This window comes from Pituophis catenifer, unplaced genomic scaffold (genome assembly GCF_029215685.1).
Source record: "Pituophis catenifer annectens isolate HBS135680 unplaced genomic scaffold, rPitCat1.0.hap2 SCAF_8, whole genome shotgun sequence".
NCBI lineage: Eukaryota > Metazoa > Chordata > Lepidosauria > Squamata > Colubridae > Pituophis > Pituophis catenifer.
The window spans coordinates 58,947,166-58,973,841 of NW_027256888.1; the positions used below are offsets into that span (position 1 = coordinate 58,947,166).

At 38.4% G+C, this 26,676-nt stretch overlaps 1 protein-coding gene across 1 annotated transcript in view; it reads right to left on the bottom strand.

Moving 5' to 3' along the window:
* Positions 1 to 19,870: 19,870 nt before the first annotated feature.
* Positions 19,871 to 26,676, bottom strand: part of ENPEP (glutamyl aminopeptidase) — a 61,247-nt gene continuing 54,441 nt past the window's right edge. The window contains exon 20 of the mRNA XM_070948234.1: positions 19,871 to 20,029. Coding sequence (XP_070804335.1) covers positions 19,871 to 20,029 — 159 coding nt within the window. The remainder of the gene's footprint in view (positions 20,030 to 26,676) is intronic.

Below are 26,676 nucleotides of genomic sequence, written 5' to 3' on the forward strand. Positions count from 1 at the left end.
TCCAAAAAAAAAAAAAGGAAAGGAAAGGAAAACAAAGGAAAGAAAAGATCTTACTGATCTGCAATAGCTTGTTCAATTCTGAGTGGCAGTGACATAATATTTAACTTTTTTTTTCTTTCAAGAGTCTTCACGGTGGCTACTCATTTTTACTGAAAATCTGAACAACAGTACCTTAAAAACGCACATTTCCACGCAGTGCTGATGTGGTAAGATTAACAGTAATGGTGGTGCTAAAGTTAGTTATTTTCAGATGTAAAACTTTGCAAAGTTCACAATTGTCATCTCAAATATGACTGCTATATTTGACATGCAGCTTTTCACCATCCATTCTGTAGCCCCAGCTTCTGCTCATAGTAGTGAGGAAGGAAAATTGCCTATCTTCATCTGTATTTTCAGGTGCAGGGAGGTTTTTATTTTGAGTTTAGAAAGTAATATAGCAATCCCGTTGCGAACCGGTACTAAAGGTAAGTAGAACCCAACTCTGCTACCGTCCCTGTCTTACTGTCCCCATTTATTTGTATTTACTTCCTTTGTTTATGTTTATGTTCATACCTATACTTGTCATCTTGTACATGTCTGACAAACAAACAAATAAAATAAATATATGTATATGTATATATGTGTGTATGTGTATAGCATGTGTATATGTCTGTCTATGGGTATATACATATATTCTTTTAAGAGCGGGCAACAGAATCTCATTTTTAATGTGTGCCAGTGTGTTCATAGTAAAAAATACAATAAAGGTTATCTTGTCTATCTTATCTTAAATTACACACCAACTTTGTTTCTTCCCTCTTCCTTTCCAAACCAAATTCTTGAAGGCCCTGTTGCCTACTTATATTAGTAAAATCTTTGTGTCAACATTCTTAGGATTATGACCAGGGGCAGGTTTCAAAACCCATTGCTACTGGTCAGTGGTGGGTTTCAAACATTTTTTACTACCAGTTCTGTAGGTGTGGCTTGGTGGGCGTGGCATGGCTTGGTGGGCGTGGCAGGGGAAGGATAATGTAAAATCTCCATTCCCACCCCACTCCAGGGGAAGGATACTGTAAAATCTCCATTCCCTCCCCAATCCAGGGGAAGGTTACTGCAAAATCCCCATTTCCTCCTGATCAACTGGGACTTGGGAGGCAGAGAATAGATGGGGGCAGGTCCAGTCAGAATTTTTACTACCGGTTCTCTGAACTACTCAAAATTTCCACTACCGGTTCTCCATAACTGGTCAGAAGCTGCTGAAACCCACCTCTGCTACTGGTTTGCTTGTGAGCGCTCACACGCTCGTGCATGTGCGACGCTTCTGCACATGCGCAGAAGCGTCCTGGTGGGTGAGCAGAGCCTCCCGCCACCGCCGCTACCAGTTTGCCTGATCCAGGGCGAACTGGTAGCAACCCACCACTGATTATGACACTTACATTAAAATATATCACATCAATACACTTGTAATCTTGTGGATTTGAACCAACATATTTTTTTCCTGGTTGGCATCGTATCTGTGATTTTAAGGCCAATGCGAGGAACCTACTCCAGCCCAGGAGTCAGAATGATTTGCATCCAGGTTTGGCAAAGAGAGTTATGTCGGAGGACGGGATTCAGGGAGGAAAAGCTAGACTTCGGAGCTGCCACATAAAGGGCACAGAGAACAAGATGTTCTGCTCTTTTGCCAAAGGCGAAAGCACTGTTCCAAAGCATTTTGATCAGAGAATGTTTAAAAAGTCAGGGGTGTGGAATGTATACATGGGACCTGTACACATACAATACACCTAAAAAAACATAAGCAGAACTTCAGTGGCTCAGTGGCAGGACAGTAATCTTACATGTGTGGCTGATAGAAGTCAGTCAAGGATCTGTCTACAGCTGTATAATTGGTATCTGATTAAAAATAATGCAGCTTTTCCTCCAGATGTGAACGACAACAAATTTTCCAGCTAGCCGCCGTAGGGGACAAACTGGAAAGGCTGATCTATATTACTCATTCATGCACGTTATATTATTCAGGAGTTTGAAAGCATTCAAAAGCCACTTCAAACCCATGACAGATGTTCAGCAATCATGGTTGAAATCTCCATGATTTTTTCAGCTGTAAAGCTATCATAATTTCATAGAATTCCACTTTCATTATAAACAGTCTCCCAAGATGCAATTTAAGTATACCAATTTGGAAGGCATTGAAAAAAATGGTGGTTGAAGATAAAGAAGCAAAATCCATATACCTAGGATATGGTTCATTCCCAAAACAATAAAAATGGTATGTTGAGCCAGTTATTCAAATTTGCAGATGCAGGATTGGGGTATAGAAGCTGAATAAAAGCAGATGTGTAATTGCCATAACTGCATGCCTTTACACTTACACTTACACAAACAGGTAGTCCTCAACGTATGACCACAATGGACCAAAATTTCCATTGCTAAGCAAAGTGGTTGTTAAGTGAGTTGTCTCATTTTACAATTCTTTTGCCACAATTAAGCAAATCACTACAGTTGTTAAATGAATAATGAGGTTGTTAAGTGAATCTTGCCTCCCCCATTGACTTTGTTTATCGGAAGCCAGACGGGAAGGTCACAAATGATGATGGGATAGCCCCAGGATGCTGCAATCATCATTGTGCTGTACCGCTCACTCTCTCTCACACACATAACCGTGATTTAGTGGGTTTATTAATATTCCCCAGCAATTCCCTTCACCAAAAACCCAGAACTGTCCCAATTAAGTCCAGCCACAAGCAGACCAATGTTGGTCCACAAATTGTGGCAAGTTCTTAAAGAGATGGGAGTACCAGACCATCTTATTTGTCTCTTGAGAAACCTATATGCGGGTCAAGAAGCAACAGTGAGAACTGGACATGGAACCACTGATTGGTTCAAAATTGGGAAAGGAGTCCGGCAAGGCTGTATCCTGTCACTCTGCAAGTTAAGAAGGAGAGTGCAAAAGTTGGCTTGAAACTCAACATTAAGAAAACTAAGATTAAGTCCAGCCACAAGCACACCAATGCTGGTCCACAGAGCAATAGCAATGGCACTAGACTTATAGACTTAGACTTATATACTGTTTGGCCCAGTGGTGCAATTCAGCTGGTTCTATCCAGATTGTGCGAACTGGTAGCGGTGGCTATGGGAGGCTCCGCCCACCTGCTCTGACATCATTTTTTACGTTCTGCGCATGTGCAAAATGCTCTGCACATGCACACGCTCACATTTGCGAACCTATAGCGAAGGTAAATGAATACCACCCCTGGTTTGGCCAATGAGTCCACAAGGCACTTGAAAGACTCCCAATCAAAATAAACCCATCAGGCAAAATTAAATCCACAATACAAGAGGGTTCACGAGGCAAGAAAAGTCCAGAGATCACAAGGCATGACCCAAGTCAAGGCACAGTGTCAATCCAAAGCAAGGCAGGACTCACAATGATCAGAAAATACACAGCTAGGAAATGAACACATTGTTCCCAGCATCACCTCCATCTGTTTGCTGTACTAAATAGCCAGGTCCTGGTGCAGCCCATCAAGAAGGGCAAGGCTTTCCCCTTGAAAGTAATCTTGCTGATCTTTGCTGCTCCTGCCTTTTCTCTGCCCCATGTGTTCTTGGATCAGGTGCAGAAGGCAGTTCCTCTTCCTCATCCCTGACTGGCTGCAGCTGTATGCTTTCCTCATCTGACGCCTCAGGCTGTCCTGCTGCAGCTGTGCTTCAGCCAAATCACTCTTAGGCGGCTGCTTGGAACCATTGACCACCTCCCCCCCTGATGTGCCAGGAACTGGTTCATCCTCCCCCGAGCTGACATCTGGAGAGGTATTGTTCTGACCTAGGCTTCCTGATACAGCAAAAGCACACAATGAGTCCCAAAAACCGGTTTTTATTTCAACGGCTGTGAATTCTGCTCATTCAGAGCCTGTTCATTCTCAATCTGTTCATTCACAGATGAGTCCCAAATAATTGTAAAGAGACTGACAGAAGTCTGCCACAGTTCTTTGGGATAAGGCTGATAAACACCCACCTTTATCTCCCTTGACACGCTGCCAAGACCTAATTGGCAATTAACTTTGCAAGGCTACACGTAACACAGAGTCAACACAGAGCTGCAGTCTTGAAACCAGCCAGCATGAACAACAGTTGCTTCCTGCAAAGGCCCACGTGCCTTTGTTCCTCCTTTTTGTCTTATGGGAGGGGACAATCATCTCCAAGCCCTACTCCCAAGTTATCTCTTTTGTTTTAACTGTTCTTGCCTTCTGGCAGCTCTGCACATGCACGCATTGGGAACAGGCTGCCCCTGTTCCTCTGCCTCACTGATGTCTGACTCTGGAGGCTCCAGAGTCCGCACGTAACTCCCAGATGGCCCTGGGCCTGGTCCCATCTCTGCCTCCAATCCAGAGCCCTTGTCCGAGCCTTCCTCAGACTCCAGGATTGGCCCATGTTCCTTCCCAGCCTCCTCACTGTCCAACTCTGCTGCCAGCTCTGCAGGCCGCCAGCGGACCACAACAGGTATCTGGGGAAGCATCTGGAGAATTCATCACACTGATAAATATATGCTGGTTGCCAAGCATCCACATTTTGATGATGAGGATGCTTCAATGGTTGTAAGCATGAGGAATGGTACCATTACAACTTCGAACAGTTGCTAAACAAATGGTTGTAAAATGAGGATTATTTTTAATTTGAATGACCACTTTCTGGTTCTTCTCCTGGAGCTGTAACATTGTACTTTAAACTGGTTAAATTTTTAATCTGGTTAAACTCAGCACTAAAATGGAGTGCTGGCAGGGAATGAGAATAGCAGCTCTTATATGTCACCTTCTCTAGATCATGAAGTGATGGATTCCAGTATTGTTTTGGAAGCAGAAACTACATTATTTAGATTTCAGATTTTGAACTGGACACTGAAAATGAGAACTTATTTCTAGAGGTTCAAAGCCTTGTGTGAGGGTCACTCATGATGAGTCACAAATACCACAAAGTGAAAGAAGGAAGGAGCAGAGTGTTCCCACCATCTGGTCTGATTATTTAAAAGCTTCCAAGCATGGCTTATATATGGACAATCGCTGGTACTTCAGCCTTGTAGTTTGTTTGTCAGCCAGGTTCACTTGTCTTCACTCTGACATTTGTCAACTTTTCAGTACTTTTTGCCAGGCTTTTCAGGTCGTATCTTAGCCTGAGATCAGCACTGCCTTGGGGAAAGATCTTCCAATGCACTTTTTACGGTCCTGCTGGGTCTTGCTTTGGAGCAGCAACTCAAGATCTACTCAATTGCCTGACAATATTGCTCTCAGAAAGTGTTTATTTAAACCAAGAACTTCCCTCTTCTTTAAAATATATTTTTTTAAAATAAAAATAAAAATAACCAAAATGCTGTACTAGTCCTTCTAAAATGCTTTAAGCCATCATAAAGTTTGGCAAGGATCATCTTATAAAAAGTACTATTACTTTATGTGCCACAGTTCACTCACTAGAAATTAGTTACTATTAATGGGTGGTTTGCTGATATCAGTTCAAAACTCAAACTAAATTGGGCTGGGATGACTCTGACTAATTCAGAAGCAAATTAGATTGTTTTCCAAGCTGCTGAATCAACGTCCATGGGCACACAATCTTATCTCTTAAGAGACACCATCTCTCTCTATCTGCCCCTCTTACAAGTGTCACTAGTTCACTACTGGAAGTAAAAGGCACCTATTTTGTTTGACCTGTATTTGTGGGTGATTTCTTCTGACTTTTGTCCGGATCCTGATAGGAATGCATCTGTCCCTTTATATCCATCTAAATTTGTTAAGAGCAATTGTATTATTAAAGAAGCTGACTGAAACTGGCCAATTGGACGAAATGAAATTTGTAGTTCCAATCTTTTAAAAACTAGCAGGACACATCTATGAACACCAATTCGCAGACAGAAGACCCGATGAAAACTCTTTAATTTCTCAACACATGGACAGATTTAACCATAGTTTCATCTAGGAAACCGTGGCCATCTTAGACTGAGTCCAGAAATGCTCAAATACTCCTGGTAGCCTAGCACTCTGACAAATTGGTATCAGTAGACACATAGACATAAACAACATCTACCTATTGTTCAAGGGACAATCAACAAGCCAAAAAAGGAACAAAAAGACCAAAACACCTCCTCACCAGCAATCAACACCCAGATGAGCATAGATTAACAAGATTAACATCAAACTAGCAACCAAAAAATAAACAATAGCCCAATCAAGGAACGGCCAAACAAGCTAACGGTAAACAGCCCAACTTCCAAGGCCACTTGCACCAACATTAACAGGGCAAGAATATAAATTGAGAGCAAACCCCATTCCTTACTGATATCGTTACCTAATTTGGGTAAAGACATGTCTGCAAGAAAACAACCAAGCTCAGAGAGCACAAAGGACCCTCTCAATTTTTTAAAGAATGTAACCTTATGATTTATGCCTTAGCCCTCTTCCAGATCTTATCAACCAGAACAGTCACTTCATGTCTGTTTTGATTTTCATTGGGAAGCCCATAGAAATATAAAAAAGTTTTTTTTTTAAAAAAAAAAAATTGGACTGTAATGGCATACTGTAGCTGCCAACTTCAACTTTCTTCATGGGTGGCCCATTCTGAAATCCCACAAAGACCAAGGGTCTTAAGCTTCCCTAGCCTTCCTGGATAAAAAGAGTTTTTAATCCAAGATATTTTCCCCCAAATATATATCTATATCTCCATTTACTTTTTACTGCTTGGATATTTTTAGTCAAGTACTCTAAAGACCAATCTTTTGTTTGACTTTATTCAGCCATACAGTTTGCATGTTCGTCATCATAATCCTTGAATCTTTAGTTGTTCTTTCTTGCCTGAAGGGAAAAACAAAAAAGCGGATTGTCATATATTAATTTTCCTCTTCTGACACCTTAGATTTATAGACTACCCTAGCAAGAGCATCAACGTAAGAAAGTTGTGAACCTAAGAAACAGCCTTACTTTTAGTCAAGCGACTGATCTTTCTGGATCAGTATTGTTTGTAGCAACATTTTATGTTCCTAATTTATTTTAACTGCTCATTTTGTAATCAGGTCACACTATTATATAGAAAAGTCTTAGAGCTATTCCTAAATCAAGGTATTACCAACAAATGCTGCTGTTGTTGAGGGCGGAATTTGCTCATTGCAAATCTTTTTTTTTCTCTCTCTCTTTCTGCTGACATTAGTGTTAGTGCTACCATTTCTTCTTCCACCTCCTCTTTATTTCTACTCTATCCAAAAAAACGACTCTTTCTTTTCACGTAATAGATTGATAAAGAAGGAGCAGCTCATTTCAACCAAAAATTTAACATGGTCAATTTTCTTCTTTTCCCCAAAACTATCTGCTTTATTTCTTTTCCTGACAAATCCTTTCTCCTGTTCTTTGCAGTGTGACAGGTCTTACTTCATGGTTCTTATTTCTGAAATACAAAAGAAAATAATACATAAGAATTCCTTTGATGTCTTTTACATGCATAAGATTTTAATATATTATCTTGTATAGAAAATGTGGGCATATAAAATTATTGTGTTTGCCTGAAAATAAGACCCTGTCTTATATTTTTTTGAACCCTGAAATAAGTGCTTGGCCTTATTTTCAGGGAGGTCTTATTATTTTGGGGTACGTGGAGCAAGATGGGGCTCCTCTTGCTGTCTTACCTGATTTCCAGCTCTGTGTTTAAATATTTTTTGGAGAGGGCTTATTTTCGGGGTGTGTGTTATTTTAGCGCATGTGCTCAAAAGCCCGATTGGGCTTATTATCAGGGGATGTCTTATTTTCAGGGAAACAGGGTAGTTACATGTAGCTCCTTAATGCTTTTAGCCCATTTTCAGATCCATTTGTGAGGAGAAGTCAGGTCTAAATGGAAAAATAATCACCTTAACATTGGTTATTTCTGAAAATTTTGGGAAATATAGTGTACAGAATCACCCTATTTATGGGAAATTCAAGATTCAGACAATTTAGTTTTACTTGTCTTTGATGTGATTAAATTACCTTAAAACTCAAACTTTACCAGAGCAGGCCTGTTGTTCAGACTATTAGCCTTGAAAATGTTGCCTCAAAACAAGCAGTCATTTAAGATTTTGAACAGTAAAACCAACATATTACCTCAGCTGCGGCCTTGTCTCTTCACCCACAGTCCTAAATGAATGTTTACAGTAGTCATAAATGCCTTACATTTGAATAGAGGCTAGAAAGCAAATGTTGACATACTTTCAGTCTATTGTTGGCTAAAAAGGTCAGATATTTGGAATTTATTTTGTTTTCCAAGGTGGGCTATTTTTATTTAATCAACCTTTTCATAAAAGCTGCCCCATAATGTTACTAAGATACAACTCTCTTAAAATTAAGTTTAAAATATAGTTTCAGTCAGAACTAGGTCCTTCAGACAAACGTATTGATGAATGAAATCCAACAGTCAGCATAGCCAGAAAACCAAAACTGTTTAATAGTGTAAAATATTTCAGCTTCAAAATATTTTTTTTTCAGGACTGGACATTTTCAGTCCTTTATGAATGCATGTCATTGCATTCATTTTTAAATACTGTAGTACCATGCTTTCTTCTGTCATCACTGTTCTCTCTCTCTCCATTCCCAAATCTCTATTTCAATAATATTATTTTTTAAATTGTAAATCCTGAGAGCTTTCTTATAAACTAAACTAATTCTAATATTTCAGAATGAATTGCTCCCTCTAGTGATGTCACACTAGAACTGACGTCTTCAGATGTAACTCTGCCATTGAATTGTGTATTAATTTAAGTTCAGCATATACTAGAGACATACCTCATTTTATCATGCGTTGCTTTATTGCATTTCACAGATATTGCATTTTTTGTCAAGAGCCTCCACCAGCAAAAAGATTGCAACTCACTGAAGGCTCAGCTGAGGCTTAGCATTTTTTTAGCAATACTATAAAGTCTTTTTAAATTAAAGTATATACATTTTTAAGGACACAATGCTATTGCACATTTGATAGACTATATAGTGTAGTGTAAACATACTGTAACTTTTATATGCATTGGGAAACTAAAAGTTTGTGTGATTCCTTTCATAGGTAGTCTTCAACTTGTGACCAATCACTTAGTGAGTATTTGAAATTACAATAGATCTAGGGATGGTATTCACTTACCTTTGCTACCGGTTCGCAAATGGAAGGCATCAGGGATGGGTTCTAAATTTTTTTACTACTGGTTCTGTGGACGTGGCTTATTTTGTGGGCATGGCTTGATGGTCATGTGACTGGGTAGGCGTGGCCAACTCATGTCACTCACGTCAAGGGGTGCCTTGCCTGGCCCCTCCCTTTCCAGCCATTCCTTGTCACACCTAACCTCAACATATCTATAGTTCTGTAAAAATGTTGTTCACCTTTTTTCAACTTTATTTACATACTATAGATGCACTTTCATGGACCACTGAAAGGAGGAAATGGCTCACATGCTTTGCCCAAGAGTGTGATAGGCAACAGGCTTTTAAAGGGCTGCCAGAAAGAAGGGAGGGCAATGTATTTTCCAAAGCACCAGAAGGCAAAACAAGAAGCAATGGATGGAAACTGAACAAAGAGAGAAGCAACCTAAAACTAAGGAAAAACTTCCTGACAGTGTGAACCAATATAGGTGCAGAAATATTTCCGTCATAATTTCACATATAAAATAGCCATTCGTGTAATACAACCTGCATATTGTTCAAAACAGTCATTAGTATTATGGCTGATGTTTGACAGCAAGCCTAAAAGTCAAAGATTACAAGAGTGCTTCTTTCTCTGTATGTATACAAAACATCACATACCAGGAATAGCATATTAAGATGAACTTCAGTGCATGTGCGCATGCGCAGAGCGTCAAAAACGGGACATGATTGACATCCGGGTGGGTGGGCAGAGCCTCCCACAGCCACTGCTACTGGTTCTCCCAAACCGGATAGAACCAGCTGAATAGCATTACTGAACAGACCTTTCCAGAGCTACTTATGACCTGGGTTTGAAGTTACAACAGCTGCCCCCCCTGTGGTCACATGATAAAAATTTGGGCAGTCAGCAGTTGGCCTGAATTAATGGCTTTTTTCAGGATGCTGTGATCACATGATCACAATTTATGACCTTTTTTTGCCAGAAATTCATCTTTTCTTCCAGAAACATTCATTGTGGATATTGTGGATTCACTTAACAACTGCAGTGTTCTCTGAATGACTACAGTGGTTGCTTTATTATTGCTTCAAAAAAGGTAATAAAATCAGGTGCAATCATATGGCAATCCAGTTAATGACCGGTCTGACGTACAACCATAATACTTGGTTCAATTCCAGTTGTAAGTCAAGGTCTATATGAATCACAATATTTGCTTTACTGCGGTGGCCTGATAAACTGAAGAAGACTTTAGTTTTTTTTTTTTTTTTCAAATATCATTGTCTTCTCCCACAAAGCATTTTTAAAATGGAGAGGATTTTTCAAAACTGGTGTTTGTGTCTTGTAAGAAAAACACATATTGATTATACCAGGGGTGTCAAACTCATGTTGCAACATTGTCGTCACGTGACATATTACGATCTTTTTCCCCTTCATCAAAATGGGCGTGGGGGTGGCCAGCACATGACACATCCGACCCGCGGGCTGCGAGTTTGAAAGCCCTGGGTTATACCATGGCTGCGAGTTTGAAACCCCTGGGTTATACCATGGTTTGTCTACTGGAGTATTAGGTCTGTGTGAAGTGACTTACAATTCTTCAGCATAAGGATTCTATGGAATGAAATGTAGTGACACTATTCACATTGTTTAAAGTAATTTAAACAATGTTTAAATTACTTTAATTTAAAGTAATTTAAACTATCTGATCTGACTCAATATATTCAGTGGCCCTGAACACCCTTTAGACCAATGCTACAGGAGATAGTTTGTCTGAACCTTTTTTTTTTTTTAATTTGATTTATATGCCGCCCTTCTCCGGAGACTCAGGGCGGCTTACAGTGTGTTAAGCAATAGCCTTCATACTTTTGTATATTTTATACAAAGTCAGCTTATTGCCCCCACAAACTGGGTCCTCAATTTACCTACCTTAGAAAGGATGGAAGGCTGAGTCAACCTTGAGCCTGGCAAGATTCGAACTTACTTTAATTGCAGACAGCTGGTGTTAAATTACAGTGCTTTAGTCTGCAGAGCTATCCAGGCTTTTTCTTCCAGTTCTGGTTCAAATACTTCCAGGTTTGGGAACCTGGGATGACCCACAATATGCCCTGAAATCATCCAACCTTAGAATAGAATAGAATAGAATAGAATAGAATAGAATAGAATAGAATAGAACAGAACAGAACAGAACAGAACAGAACAGAATAATAGAGTTGGAAGGGACCTTGGAGGTCTTCTAGTCCAACCCCCTACACCACTTCAGACAAATGGTTATCCAACATCTTCTTAAGAATTTCCAGTGTTGGGGCATTCACAAGTTCTGCAGGCAAGTTGTTCCACTTATTAATTGTTCTAACTGTCAGGAAATTTCTCCTTAGTTCTAAATTGCTTCTCTCCTTGATTAGTTTCCACCCATTGCTTTTTATTCTACTCTCAGGTGCTTTGAAGAATAGTTTGACTCCCTCTTCTTTGTGGCAGCCCCTGAGATATTGGAATACTGCTATCATGTCTCCCCTAGTCCTTCTCTTCATCAAACTAGCCATACCCAGTTCCTGCAACCGTTCTTCATATGTTTTAGCCTCCAGTCTCCTAATCATCTTTGTTGCTCTTCTCTGCACTCTTTCTAGAGTCTCAACATCTTTTTTACATCGTGGCAACCAAAACTGAATGCAATATTCCAAGTGTGGCCTTACCAAGGCATTATAAAGTGGTATTAACACTTCACATGATCTTGATTCTATTCCTCTGTTTATGCAGCCCAGAACTGTGTTGGCTTTTTTGGCAGCTGCTGCACACTGCTGGCTCATATCTAAATGGTTGTCCACTAGGACTCCAGGATCCCTCTCACAGTTCCTACTATTGAGCAAGGTACCACATATACGGTACCTGTGCATTTTGTTTTTCTTCCCTAAATGTAGAACCTTGCTTTTTTCACTGTTGAATTTCATTTTGTTAGATAGTGCCCAATGTTCAAGTCTGTCAAGATCCTTCTGTATCTTCAGCCTATCTTCTGGAGTGTTGGCTATTCCTGCCAGCTTGGTGTCATCTGCAGATTTGATGAGTTCCCCATCTATCCCCTCGTCCAAGTCATTGATGAAGATGTTGAAGAGCACTGGGCCTAAAACAGAACCCTGGGGTACTCCACTGCATACTTCCCTCCATGTAGATGCAGTTCCATTGAGGACTACACATTGGTCAGCCAGTTACGAATCCATCTGATGGTGATGCTGTCTAACCCACATTTTTCTACTTTATCTAGTAGTAGGTTATGGTCTACTTTATCAAATGCTTTACTAAAGTCCAAGTAAATTTTATCGACAGCATTCCTCTGGTCCACTAATTTTGTCACTTTGTTAAAGAATGCAATAAGATTAGTCTGGCATGATCTGTTTTTGACAAACCCATGTTGGCTTTTGGTTATTACTTGGTTTGCTTCTAGGTGTTCGGTGATTCGTTGTTTGATTATCTTTTCCAGAATCTTCCCTGGTATTGAGGTCAGGCTGATGGCAACTTGAAAGCTTTGCAAGTTGATCTGTAGATCTGTAGTTTCCTGGATCTATTTTTTTTTCCTTTTTTGAAGATGGGAACTACATCAGCTCTTTTCCAATCCTCTGGCAAACCTTGAAGTCCTTCAGTGCATGAAGCTATTAGAGAGAAGTCTGGAGTAAGCCTTGCTCTTCAGTGCTTACCAAAGAAGAAGATGAATGGTGTTTGCATGGACTATTTGTCTTCTCCCTTGGCTAACGTTGCAGAAGATTTCCAACTTGCTTCCTCCTCATCACTCACTTCTCCTTACTACAGAGGGCATGCTGTTTGCCTGTTTGCCAATTCCAGAGAGACTGGAAAATCTTTGGTGCACATCTAGACCATGTTGGCACAAACATGAGCAATCTCCCCGCATCTGCTGAAGCCATGAAGCAGAGGTAGATGAGGCAATCTGGTGGCTTTCATAGTGTCTTAGAACCTTGGAGTCAGAGGCGGGTTTCAAAACCCATCGCTATCGGTTCACTCGTGGGTGTTCACAAGCTTTTTCCACTTCTGCACTTGCACAGAAGCTTGTGGGCGGGTGGGTGAAGCCTCCCGCCACTGCTGCTACCGGTTCGCCCAATCCGGGGCGAACCGGTAACAACCCACCACTGCTTGGAGTGTACATTGCTTTGCAGATGGTGCATCATTTGAACTTTCGTCAAAGTGAAAATTACTTTTGAAACTCCAAAGTTCTAGTGGTTTTTACAATAGGCACCTCTGAGAGGATTATGATGTTCACATGCTACTATTGTTTTACTTCTTTGTCATTTGGGTCACTTGCTAGCATTTATATATATTATAATATATATATTATAATATATATATATATTATAATATATATTATATATATATAATGTATGATTCAGTTTTGCAAGAAAACTTTCATGGATTGATTTAATTATATTAAATAGTTTAATTGGCTGTTGGTTGAAGTAAAAAATACCATTACATGAATCAGAGAATCTTTAGGGCATTTTTCATTAAACAAGTTCAGCTGTATGTTTTTTTTTCTTTTCTTTTTTAATTAAGAGACATCCTAGCTCTGTTGCTTAAGGCTTTTTTTCCTCTTCTTCTTCTTTTTTTTTTTGAAGTTACATCTGAAGCATTGGTAAAAATCATTTGATATCTTTGCAGACAAATTACACAATTATCCAGCATTATGATATTTGTAAAACATTTGTCTTTCTTGCTGCTATACTTGTTGGAAGGAATTACTTTTAATATCTAGAAAGGGCCATTTTTTGCCTCTTCATAGTTACCTGTTTCTTGTATCAAGTATAATAATTGCGTGAATAGCATAGTATGCTAGACCATTTAGTGGAAAACTCTATATGTTCCATTGCGGTTAACATTTGCAGCCTTCCAATTCCTCATTTCTTTCAAAGCCCATAAAATGCATGCCAACATTTCAATCCTTAGCAATGGATGTTTCTATTCTAGATTACCATATTTAGTCTAAAAAATATTCAGGTGGGCACCAGATGGCTGCAAAGAGATACAGTAAACAGTAAATATTTACCGACTGACAGGAACTTTGCAGCCCAAATATGGTACCCTAGGGCGTGTAGGGATGGTCACAGATTAGGCTTAAAAAAAAAAACAAGATGGTTGCCACACTGTTATGGTTCAAGCTCTCCCTGTTTGTGTATGTGTTGCAAATGATAAACATGTGGGACTTGAATAAGTCCACCACAGACAGCACCTTGCCTTTTCCGGTCATAGCTTGGGGAACCCCCCCGAATGGCAGCCCGTGTCCCAAGGCTGCAGAAGCCCTACATACTTTAGGAGTAACCTCTAGAGCATGAACGTCAAACCTGATCATGTCACAGGCCAGATCGTGATGTATCATGATGTTTTTTGCCTTTGCGGAGCTGAGGTGGGTGTGGCTTGAGCGTGACGTAGAGAGGTCGGCTTCACATACTGTAGCAACCGGTTTGTCCAGCACCGGAAATGTGGACGTGCACTGTCACAAATCATGGCAATTAGGTCACGCACACTGCCCGAACATGCGTGCAACGTCAAACAACATGGCAATTTGCTCATGCGCACTATCCACACATGCATGCAGTGTCAAAAACACAGCAATATAGGACAGGATTGTGCCCAGGTGAATGAGTGGGTAAGCACACCCAGAGGTCGCCCCGCAGGTCACCACTACTGGTTCACCTGAACAGGTCCGAATTGGCTGAATACCACTTCTGGTGACGTATCTGGTCCGTGGGCCGCCAGTTTGACAGGCCTGCTCTAGAGGCTTGCAACTTAATAATAATTTGTAATATAATTAAACAGCACATGGGAATTGATATTATTAACAGGGTTTAACACAGTTCCTCCCCCTTCCACACTCTTACTCCCACTCCAGCCATTTGGTATTTTTTGTTGATGTTGTTGAGATTTGACAGAATGGCTGCTTCATTCTGCTGAGGAGCAAAATTAGGGATCACTTGGAGTGGTTTATCTAATTTATGGAGATTATGGAAGGAAGATGGTCATATGAAGAAGTGCATTAGAATGTCAGTGGCCTCAACCCTTCCTCTGTTAACTTAGTCTAAGCAACATGCTTATGGGGGAGAATCCTAAGTAAAAAGAGAAACAAATCTAGTATCAAACCAGCCACTTCTGTGAAGTTATACATTGATGCACTCAGATTGTGTAGTGAACAGCAATGGCTGGATGGCATTATCACTAGGGCTAATGACATCTGAATTGCCTTCCTCAGTTTGATGTCCTGTGATAATAATGTTGAGCTATAATTCTGACTCTGTTCTGCAAGTGCCTTCCGGGAACGTTGTGTGTTTAGCCAAAAGTTCATGGGCACAAAAATGGATAAGGTCACCTAAAGTCCTATTTTTAACTTTAGACCTTGTGTCATGACTTGAACGAAACCAGAATTGTCTGATCTGTGTGTGGCTGTTTATATATGTTTTGAGAAAGCTGCTTCATTGCAACATCCAGACCAGGGGTTTTCAAACTTTTTCAGCCTTGGGAACCTGTTAGCTTTTTAAAAAATATCTGAAACATCTGGTCCAGAAATAAAGTTGTAGAGTCAGAAACCTGGCTGCATTTGGGTGATTCCACTTTGTCTTTCATAGAACCTACATATCATCTTTTTGCAGAACCTTGAAAAACCCCAATATAGTTTTTGTCTCTCTTGTCAAAGATTGGCTCCATAATAGAAATTTAAAACCAATCACAAAAGAAGACTGAATCCTCTAAACAACAAACACTGGATTATATATTGAAATTATGAAATACGCAATATAAGCCATCAATATTTTTTTTTTATTTTTCTGAACTGTGCTCATTTTTTAAGCGTGGTCCCCAATCTCAAGAATGTCATATCCTCCAATACCTGCCAACTGTTTTTATGCATTAAACAATAAGGCAGCTTAAAATGTTAATTCTTTGCAATTACTCTTCTTTGCCAATAGAGGCTGCTATTAATACATAATGATAAAATGTAAGTTTGCATACTTGCAACCGTATTAATGTAATTTACTATTTTGATTTGTAATATTAGAACTACTTAAACTGTTTGTTCTTTCAGCAAGTGTGGAATAAAAAGTAGGAATAAATACAATTTTTCTTTGCATTATGTCTACATTTAAATGTAGCCTTAACTAATTGCAATAATCTTTTATTATTCTCAGGTTTTTCACATTTATTGTGATTTCCCAAAGCAAACACACATATAGAAAATATGAGCATAGGGCAGAAATCTATGCAATTACAAAATTACAAAAATGCATGTTGTTACATCTGTGAAGATTGTATTTATCTCTATATTGCAAAAAGTGCACACAAAATTATGTCTCTTAGAAGAATAATTGCCCAAAACTGCATAAAATTTGAGGCAGATTTTTATGGAGAATTGCAAAGAAAATGAAAACATAAGATGAAATAAATTTAAAACTGAGTAACTAATAAACTGAGCAAGTTCAAATATGCAGACATATTCATTCCTACATATTCCCCATATTGATTCTAGGTACCAGTGAGCACCTGAAGCCATGCATGATGAACCACCATAGGACATACGGTAAGCCCATCCTTTTTCCATGACCCAGTGTGTTGTAATGAATGGAATGGAAAAAAAACTTGGCTGTACAACCCAAAGTTCTCTTTAGGAGAAAGAAACAAATTTAGATATTTTTTTGTGTTTGTGTGTGTAGCAGTGGTGGGTTCCAATTTTTTTTACTACCGGTTCTGTGGGTGTGGCTTGGTGGGCATGGCAGGGGAAGGATACTGTAAAATCTCAATTTCCTCCCCAATCCAGGGGAAGGTTACTGCAAAATCCCCATTTCCTCCCTATCAGCTGGGATTTGGGAGGCAGAGAATAGATGGGGGTGGGGCCAGTCAGAACTTTTACTACTGGTTCTCCGAACTACTCAAAATTTCTGCTACAGGTTCTCCAAAACTGGTCAGAACATGCTGAAACCCACCTCTGGTGTGTAGCCAGATTATCCTCTCCTACATCTGCAGACATCAAACTACATTACAATGATTCAGACTACTTGTGTACTTAAGTAGAAAGTAAGAGAGGTGACCTTGACAGAAATATGCAAGAACTGATACATAAACATTATTTAAGTCTTAGAAACCAAGGTGGTACTTGGAAGCAATTCAGGAAAGCTTCTCTCCAATTCATTGGTCATAAGGAGGAGGGAGGTCAGGAACAATCAGTTTCTGTTATTAAATATGCTGGCCTTTACTGTAATATTTTTTTAAAATTTCATCTGGCTTTCAAGAAGAGATTAGATTGCCATTTGTCAGAAATGGTGAAGGTAGGGTCTCCTGCTTGAGTGGGGGGTTGTACTAGATGACCTACAAGGTCCCTTCCAACTCTGTTAATCTAATCTAATCTAATCTAATCTAATCTAATCTAATCTAATCTAATCTAATCTAATCTAATCTACCCTAACCTAACCTAACCTAACCTAACCTAACCTAACCTAACCTATTCTAATCTAATCTAATCTAATCTAATCTAATCTAATCTAATCTAATCTAATCTAGTCATCTTCTGCAGCTGTTTTTTTCTGGTCTGATCTATCTTGTGGGGCTGATAGTTTTGCTACATTATTATTTCAGGGACTGGAAATACAACCACTTAGATGTACTATCGCACTTCTATAAAAGCATAAAAACTTCAGATTAAATTATCAAACAATATTTATTATCAATCAATCAATATTTATTTAGTCACAGAACATCAAATAAAGCAAAACATCATAATTAATTAAAGTAAAAGAGGAAGACATAACATTCTGAAATATTTAAAAGAAGAGAGGAGATACCACAGTGTACTCTACCAACTATAGAGCTGTTCTTGGCTGTGGTCAGTGAAGTAAAATCAGACTGATCAGATAGTAACAATTTAAGAACGATAGAACAACCAGGATGTTTAGTGAAGAATGGAGATTTTTCCTGCGTAGAAAGGACAATATAAAAGAACATGTTCCATTGCCTCAACTATTCCTCCACCACATGGATACAAAAGGATGTTTTAGATCTTCCTTCAGTAACAGCTCTTAGGAGCAGGGCATTAAATTTAGTCAAGGATAAGCCTTTCTAAATTTTGGAACTGTTATGAAGCTTAGGTATCTGACTGGTCAGAGAAATTTGCAGAATATTGTAGCTCAAAAAGCTTTTTCCTGATTCAAAACGGATGAATCTGATTGCAGCTCTGATTTGATGGCCCATTGTTTAAGATCAGCTAATGCACTTCAGGGTGAGAGCTGCCGCTGTAAAGCCATAGGATTGCAATTGAGTAAGTATTGCGTGGCACCAGGAAAAGTGAAAGTCATGATTAAAGGGGCCAAATCAGCAGGGGGGTGGGAAGCAAGTTTGACCCACAAGTTTTCTATTTTAAGTAGGCCAGCTCCACGGCAAAAATACCCCATTTGGAATGAAGTAGATCTCAGAAGCTAGATCCAAACTCTTTCAAGAGAAAGGAATAACCTGTAGGTGCCCAGCTGAACTCGAAAGAGGCACTGGCCTCAGATCTTAGCTATTTGAGCTACTTTGGAGAAGTGGAAAGATTGTAAAGTTGATGCTGTTTTTGTGCATTTAAGCTGACACAATGGGACTTAAAGCTGGCATGGGATCTATGGTTGCCTGTCGCAATGGAAAACAATATCCAGGTATTTCAAGGTCTTAATTTTCTCTACTGGGTGATTGTTTGGTGTCAGGACTTGTGCCTTGATTTTGGACTAATTAATTTCTAGCTGTTTTTCTCAGCAGTGCTCAGCTACTGTATAAAGTGCCCATTTCAGAAAGATTAAATTATTTGTTTATAAAATTGTATCATAGCCTTTTTCATTGTTAAAATCCAATCTCCAATGGCTTGTCCAAATGTGTGAGAGATTTTAGTATTTGCTTATAAGATTATATGATACATGCAGGTGAGAGCCGGACGTTAAAAAAGAAATTAAAAAATAGGTGCCGATGCTATAACACAAGGCCAAACAGCAGTACCCGCCAATTGAAATGTTGCTGACTCCTCTTTTGAGTGATAACAGCTTTTCAGGGTTCAAGATGAGAATTCTTACATCAAGCTGCTACCAAAGATTCTTGACCTGAAATTTCTGAATATGCATTTTCCTCTTGCCATAAATATAATCTTTATCAAAGCTATGGGTTTCTCAAAGTCACTTTAGAATAATAACTTTAGTCAGTCAGTCAGTCTGTCAGTCTGTCTGTCTGTCTTCTGTCTCTCAAAATTTTGTGATTTCTCCCCTCCTCCCTGCCAACGTTGGCTTGTGCTTTTATTTCCTAACAGAATATATACATATTATCTAGTTTTTTTCTGAATAGAGGCAAAGCCCTCCCTTTGGAATGGACTCTGTGAAGTTTTATTTGGAAGGGCTTCCTGCACACACGGAATAATAAATATTTTTGTATAAAAGATGTGTTTCCAGAGTGGTGAATATGTGGTTAAGTACAAACGTCAGTAATGCTCGTAAAGGTAATAGAGATCCTATAATTATGTTTGTGCAAATGATAATTTTACATTTTGTCCAGTTAAAATGTGAACAAATATTCTAGGAGATTAGAAACATTTATAGGAACATTTAAGAGTGACTTGCTGGCTATTTTCAATATATATGTCAATAAATTAAGGTATTTCAAAGTTGATAGATCTGTCAAAATCTAAATGTAGTATTTCTGCAAATTACCATGTTGGTGTGATTAAAAAAAAAAAATCCTAAGAATTTTCATGAGGACTGAGACACAATTATACAAAGTTTGGCTGCTCTGAATTTTCAAGCCAGGTTGCTATGTCATCTCGGTATTGTTTTAGCCATTCGATGTTGCTCTTTGTGGTTTCCAAAGCTTGCTTTCTTGAGGCTTCTCCTGCTCCAGCATCAGGATATCTCTCAAAGAAATTTTCCATCTTAAGAAGATAAAACATGTGCAAATATTAATGACATAGAACTGGTTTCTCAGAAGACCAAACAGTTTCGTGTATCTCCAGTTTGCAAAATTTTTCATAGATCTACAAGTCAATACGTAATTATCAAATATATTTTGTAAATAGGCTTTGAGCTCAGTTATACCTGGTTGGGTTGTTATGCATCTAGTCTAACACTATGCATTGGTTTTGGAGTGAAGCCTGCATTCTGAAGCAGATCAGAGTAATTCAAAACATATTATAATTTACACGACATAGAGTGAACATTTTTATCACACCTCATTTTGATTTCAAACTTCACTCCTGATTTGTTGTACTAGAATTTTGGTGCACTATGGTTGTCATGCTAAAATTTACTGGTTGAAAGAAATATCAGGGTGGGGAGAAGGAGGAGACTGAATTTAATGACCAATATGTAGAGCCTCAACTCAAAATGACCCTTCCAGTCACTCTGGTTCAAGTGACTCATGTCATCCTATCAGCAGAAATCTGGAGAATTCCTGTAGCCAAAGACAGCTTCTGTTTTACCATTCACACCATCTGATTTTTTACTAGACTTTCACCCTTACGCATTGTTTGACAACGTTTGAAGTGTTGTCTTAACTAGCTGATAGGAAAAGACCAATGAGCCAATCTTTTAGATTTCTGATGATTTTGAGCATCAGATGCACAAGATGTGCATTATCAAATGTTTGCCATCATTAACTCTTCTGCTATTTAGCTGTTTTCAATTTTCCAAAGATACTCTTCATGAAAGTGCCATTTTTCTGCAAAATCATCCTCCCCACACCCCCAAAGCAAGGATCTTATAGAATTTAAAACTTTTTTTTAAAGCAGCAAAACTTGAAAGTCCTTGAAATTGATTTCTAAACTTGGCATGACTCATCCCCTTGGAGTGGTCTAGCTTTTCTATAATTTATATTTTGTTCTGATTTTTTTTTTAAAAAGAGTTACTTGGTTGTTAACACTCCTTTTTTTTTTATGTCTGAACCAGGAAATGTCTGAACCAGGAAATGTCCCCCACAACAAATAGACTATTCACAGACTATTCCAGTTTAGATCATTGGTTTTAGATCACACGTTTAGATGTGACATTATTAGAGAAGGGTTAACTATGTATTCTGTAAGCATTCTTGGTTTTAACATCCCATATTTCTTTTCTTCCTTAAGAAAAGCTAATGAGTTGTTTGGTTTGGATTGCAATAGTACTGGCATATGTACAGGACAGGTCCTACTCTTGGTTTCCATGTACATTCTAAACTGTTCCCAACCTTACACTGAGTGAGTGTACATACAATTTTCAGAGACTATTTACAGGAAAACTAGAAAGAGTGGAAAAGAACAAGACTTTCTGACGAACAGGGAAAACAAACAAAAGTTACACATGAGCTAGGTGGCCGTATAAGTCCTGCAAATAAATACATTTAGGATGGATTAGGAAACTTTATTGCCAGCAAGGACTACAATTTCTTTTTTTTTTCTTTTTTATTAACTTTTGAGGGTTGCAACTAACTTGAGGCTTGTGGCTGGATATGAAATTTTTCCCTTGATTTGTTATTGTTTTATTTTACTTTGTTTTGTGGAAGGTGGGGTGGAGTTAGAGTTGGGCTTATATTGTACAGGTAGTCCTTTAGGGAACTACCTTTAGGGCCTTCTGTGCTAGCTTTGAGCTGAATGGTACTGCTGTATGGATTGGACTATTTTGTTTGCCATAAAAAAAATTGATAGGAGCAATATTCCCATTAGGTTTCCATTACCAAGTTCTTGTTCTGGTTTTATCATTCTAGTTAAGGCTTATATACATGCCCAATAAAACTGTTTTATTTTGAAGCGTCAGGAGAATATACATGTTTTCACATGTTTTCTGAATAGTTTTTATCCCAGAGCTATAATTACATTCAATGAACTAAAGGGCCATTATCAGTGAGGTGTTGGACAGCATTACTTGGTCTGTTGTGTGGATGTTTGGGTGATTTAGGGGTGGGGAATTATGGTGGGGGGGTGTTTGGGGATTGTTATGTGTGTTGGACCTGGTCTTTGGGTGTTAAGTGAATTTCGTTGTATCAGTGTACTGTGTACAATGACAATAAAGTTGTTGTTATTATTGTTGTTGTTGTTATTGTTATTGTTAATATACAGGCCCCAAAGACTATAAAATCAGAACTCGGCAAACTTTTGTGGGTTGCCACAATCAAGAAACCCCTTGACCCGACTTCCGGTTTCCTTGTCTTCGGCGTCGGCGGTGCTCTTTGAAGCTCCGCCAGCCCCGCCGCCTGTAGAGCCGCTTCGAGACGAAGAAGCGGCTCGAAAACTTCTAGATCCTAAAGGATTGAAGAAGAGAGATCGCAGGGCACAGGTTGAGCCCCTGTAACCCCCCAGGGAAGTTTCTGGGGAGAGAACAGGCGTGGCTCCCTTCCAGCCTGCTGAAACTCCGGGCGACGTGGGACGATTCTGCCTTTGCAGAACAAGCCGGCTGCAGGAAACTTAAAGCGAAAGAACCGGCTCTAATAAACAGCGAAACTACCTGAATCCTGAAATTTGGAAACGCAAGTATCAGCACTTTATTGACTTTCAATTTGAGAAATGCGAGTGAGTGAAAGTGCTTTGGAAAAAAAAAAATATGGCGCCTAGCCTTAGAGTTAACGAGCCAGTGAATGTGGATTGGTGAAGTTATCTTGTTTTGTTACAAAGTTTCCAAGTTGCTACAAAGTTGCCTTGCTTGTTATAAGAGAAACAACAATTTCTCCCCTTTTAATACTGGACTTTGCTTTATTTTAGTCTTTATTTGATCAAATCTGGGGGACTTTTTTAGAAGTCTTTGTGCAGGAGGGAAAGGAAAAGGAACTTCCCTCTTTAGAAAAACTAGATCACGAGCCAGGATGGCTTCAAAGAAGCAGGAAGGGAAGGCATCAGGGGGGGGATCCCCCACACACAAACATGAAACGCAACCTCCCCCTGCTCAACAGTTACAAACTCAGAAAAAAGAATTTGATGTGGGAGATTTAAAAGAATTTATTTCTAAAACTTTGGATGATAAATTTCAAAAATCCCAACAGGAGATAGATGATAAACTTCAAAAATCACATCAAGAATTTATGCAGGAAATTAATGAAGTTAAAGATATGGTGAATCAGAATCAAAAAAAGGTGACCAAAAAAATATCAGAAGTGGCGTCTGGCCTGGTAGAATTTATTGGGAAAGTTGATTTTAAAGTTGAAGAATTTAAATCAGAAGTTAATGTTAAGATGAAAGACAATGATTATAAAATTGATGAAGTTGACAATAAAATGCAGAGAATTGAAGATGAGATTGTTATGATACAATTTCGGGCGATGGAATTTGCCATACGGCTTCGGGGAATCCGAGAGGAGGAGAGACAGGATTTGAGACAAGTTTGCTCTGAAGCCTTGGCTAAGATTTTACAAGCTAATCCTGATTTGGTATTTCATAAAATAGATAAAATTTACAGAGTGAACTCTTGGGTGGCCAGACAAAGACAACTGCCTAGAGATGTGGTGATATATTTTACTGATAGAGAAATTAGAAATCATATCCTGCAAAAATCTTTTCACACTTCTGTACAAGTGGGGGGTTCACGACTTGAAATTTTTAAAGAATTACCTCCTAAAATGCTGAAAGCTAGAAAAGAATTTGGTTTTCTTGTTAAGGAATTGAAAAATTTACAGATACCCTTTCGGTGGGACGCACCAGCTGGGATAATTTTTAGATACAAGGGAGAAGGATATCGGTTGAATACCGTGGAGAAGGCACAACATTTTTATAGTACTATACTTAAGGAAAGAACTCCATCTCCACGTACATCTACAGTTTTGGAGATTAAGGAGAGTGAAGAGAGGCAATTGAAAGAACAGTCTAAGCAGGAATTAGAAACAGTGCAAGGTGCAGAAGGAGGTTTTCTGAGTGAGCCCTTGCTGGATTCTTCTCCAATTTTGGATTTGATTCAGTTGGCTGAAGTTAAAGATCAACGTATAACTAGAGCTCAATCCAAGCTATTTAAACAAAAGCAACAACAACAACAGGAAAGACAAGACAAGAAGGCAGTTAAGAGTACCGTACAAGAGAGTGGCGCTATGGGAGGAGCGAGATCGAAGCTTTCGGAGGAACTTCAAATATATTGCTCCGCGCTCCAGAAAGAGGCTGATGACCTTTAAGTGTCTATCTTGGAATGTCAATGGGTTGAATTCAGCACAGAAAAGGAAGAAATTATTTACATATTTGAAACAATTTAATAATGATATAATATGTTTACAAGAAACGCATATAACCACTCAAGATCAAAAATATTTGATAAACTCAAAACTAGGAGCATATTTTATATCTTCAACTTCGCAGAAAAAGAATGGTGTGGTTATTTATGTAAATAAAAAATTAACAGCGAAAGTTATAGAAGCAGATCAAGATGGTAGATTTGTAGCAATTGAATTGCTTACAGCAAATGGCCAAATTCTTTTGATTGGAATTTATGCTCCCAACCAACAACAGGACTATTTTTATAAGATGTTACATACTAAAATATTGCAATGGGACTATAGATCTATTTTAATTATGGGAGACTGGAATGGAGTAATTGATTCTAAACTAGATAAAAAGAGCTTGGCAAAGTCTAGAATTAGACTACCACAGACTTTTTTTGATATGAAAGAAGATATGGAATTAAAAGATGTTTGGAGAATACATAATTCAAACGTATTGGATTACACTTTTTTTTCTGATAGACATAGATCCTTTTCTAGGATTGATTTTATCCTGTTGTCAAATGATCTACTTGTTAAGACAAAAAGAACAAAGATTTTCCCAAGAACTTTGACTGACCATAGCCCTGTATGGATAGAAATTGAGATGGATAAGGTTGAGAGACGTTTTTGGAGATTAAATGAGAACTTGTTTAGATATGAAAAAAATACAATAGAACTTAAAAAGCATTTGAAAGAATTTTTTGAAATAAATTTGAATAAAGGTACTCCAATTGAAATTGTTTGGGACGCAAGTAAAGCTTATATGAGAGGGGTACTTATCTATATGAACTCTAAACATAGACAGTTTCGACAAAAGAAAAGAATTGAGTTGGAAATGGAAATAAAGAATAAAGAACAGCTATTTATTAAAAATCCAACAGATGAAAGAATTCGAAGTGCTATAAAACTTTTGAAAGACCAATTTCAAATGCTTATGGCGGAACAAGTTGCAACAAGTCTACAATACGCGAAGCATAATACATTTTGCAACGCTAACAAACCGGGCAGATGGTTGGCTTACACATTGAGGAAAAAACAAAGTATACGGACTATTGATAGTATTGTTATTGGCGGGAAAGAAATCTTTCAACAAAAATTAATTAAAGAAGCTTTTGTGGACTATTATACTAAATTATATGCTAAAGAAGAGGTGCAGAATGGATTTATAGAAAAATATTTAAATGATAAGAGAGTTACAAAAATTACTGATCAACAAAAGGAAAGAATGAATTATCCCATAACAGAGGAGGAGATAACAGCAGCAATTAAACAGTTAAAAACAGCCAAAGCTCCTGGCACGGATGGTTTGACTGCAGTGTATTATAAAACTTTACAAGCTGAAATGGTGGGACAACTTAGAGATTTATTTTGTAACATTCAACAAGGGGGTAAAATACCCCCATCTTGGACAACTGCTTATATATCTTTGATACCAAAAGAACAAGTTGGTCCTAAAAAACCAGAGAATTATAGACCAATATCTCTTTTGAATACAGACTATAAAATTTATGCGAAGGTATTAGCCAACAGGTTGATGCCAGTAATCCAAAAGGTGATTCATGAGGACCAAGCGGGATTTATTGAAGGCAGATATATGAAGGACAATGTAAGGCAAGTAATAGATTTATTGGAATATCTTGATAAGAATAAACAGATTCCTGCAGTGCTGGCTTTTTTGGACGCAGAGAAGGCCTTTGATAGAGTGGATTGGAATTTTCTACTAAAGACTTTAAAAAAGATGGACTTTGGGGACCAATTTATACAGGCGATCTCAGCAATTTATCAAGAGCAAAAGGCACAAATTATTATTAATGGAAGTTTGACGACAGAGTTTAAAATTGAAAAAGGAACAAGACAGGGATGTCCGTTGTCCCCACTTTTATTTATTTTAACATTGGAAGTCTTGCTAAACACAATACGGGACTCTAAAATTTTGAAAGGCATAATGATAAGGCAAGAGGATTACAGAATAAAGGCATTTGCAGATGATCTGGTTGTTACCCTATCACAACCAATGGAATCAATAATCTTGATGAATGACATTATACAAGACTATGGTAGAGTCTCAGGCTTTAGACTGAATTCAAAAAAGACTAAAATGATAGTTAAAAATATGACACAAGATCGTAAATATGAGCTTGAAAGGAGGGCAGGTTTTGAAATTGTACCTAAGGTAAAATATCTTGGAGTTCAGGTTGCAGAATCAAATTTGAAATTGTTTCAAAATAATTATGAGGTGTTGTGGCGAGAGGTCCAGAAAGATATGGAGACTTGGAAAAAGCTGCAACTGTCTTTACTTGGAAGAATAGCAGCAGTTAAGATGAACATTTTGCCAAGATTTCTGTTTTTGTTTCAAATGATCCCGGTGCTTAA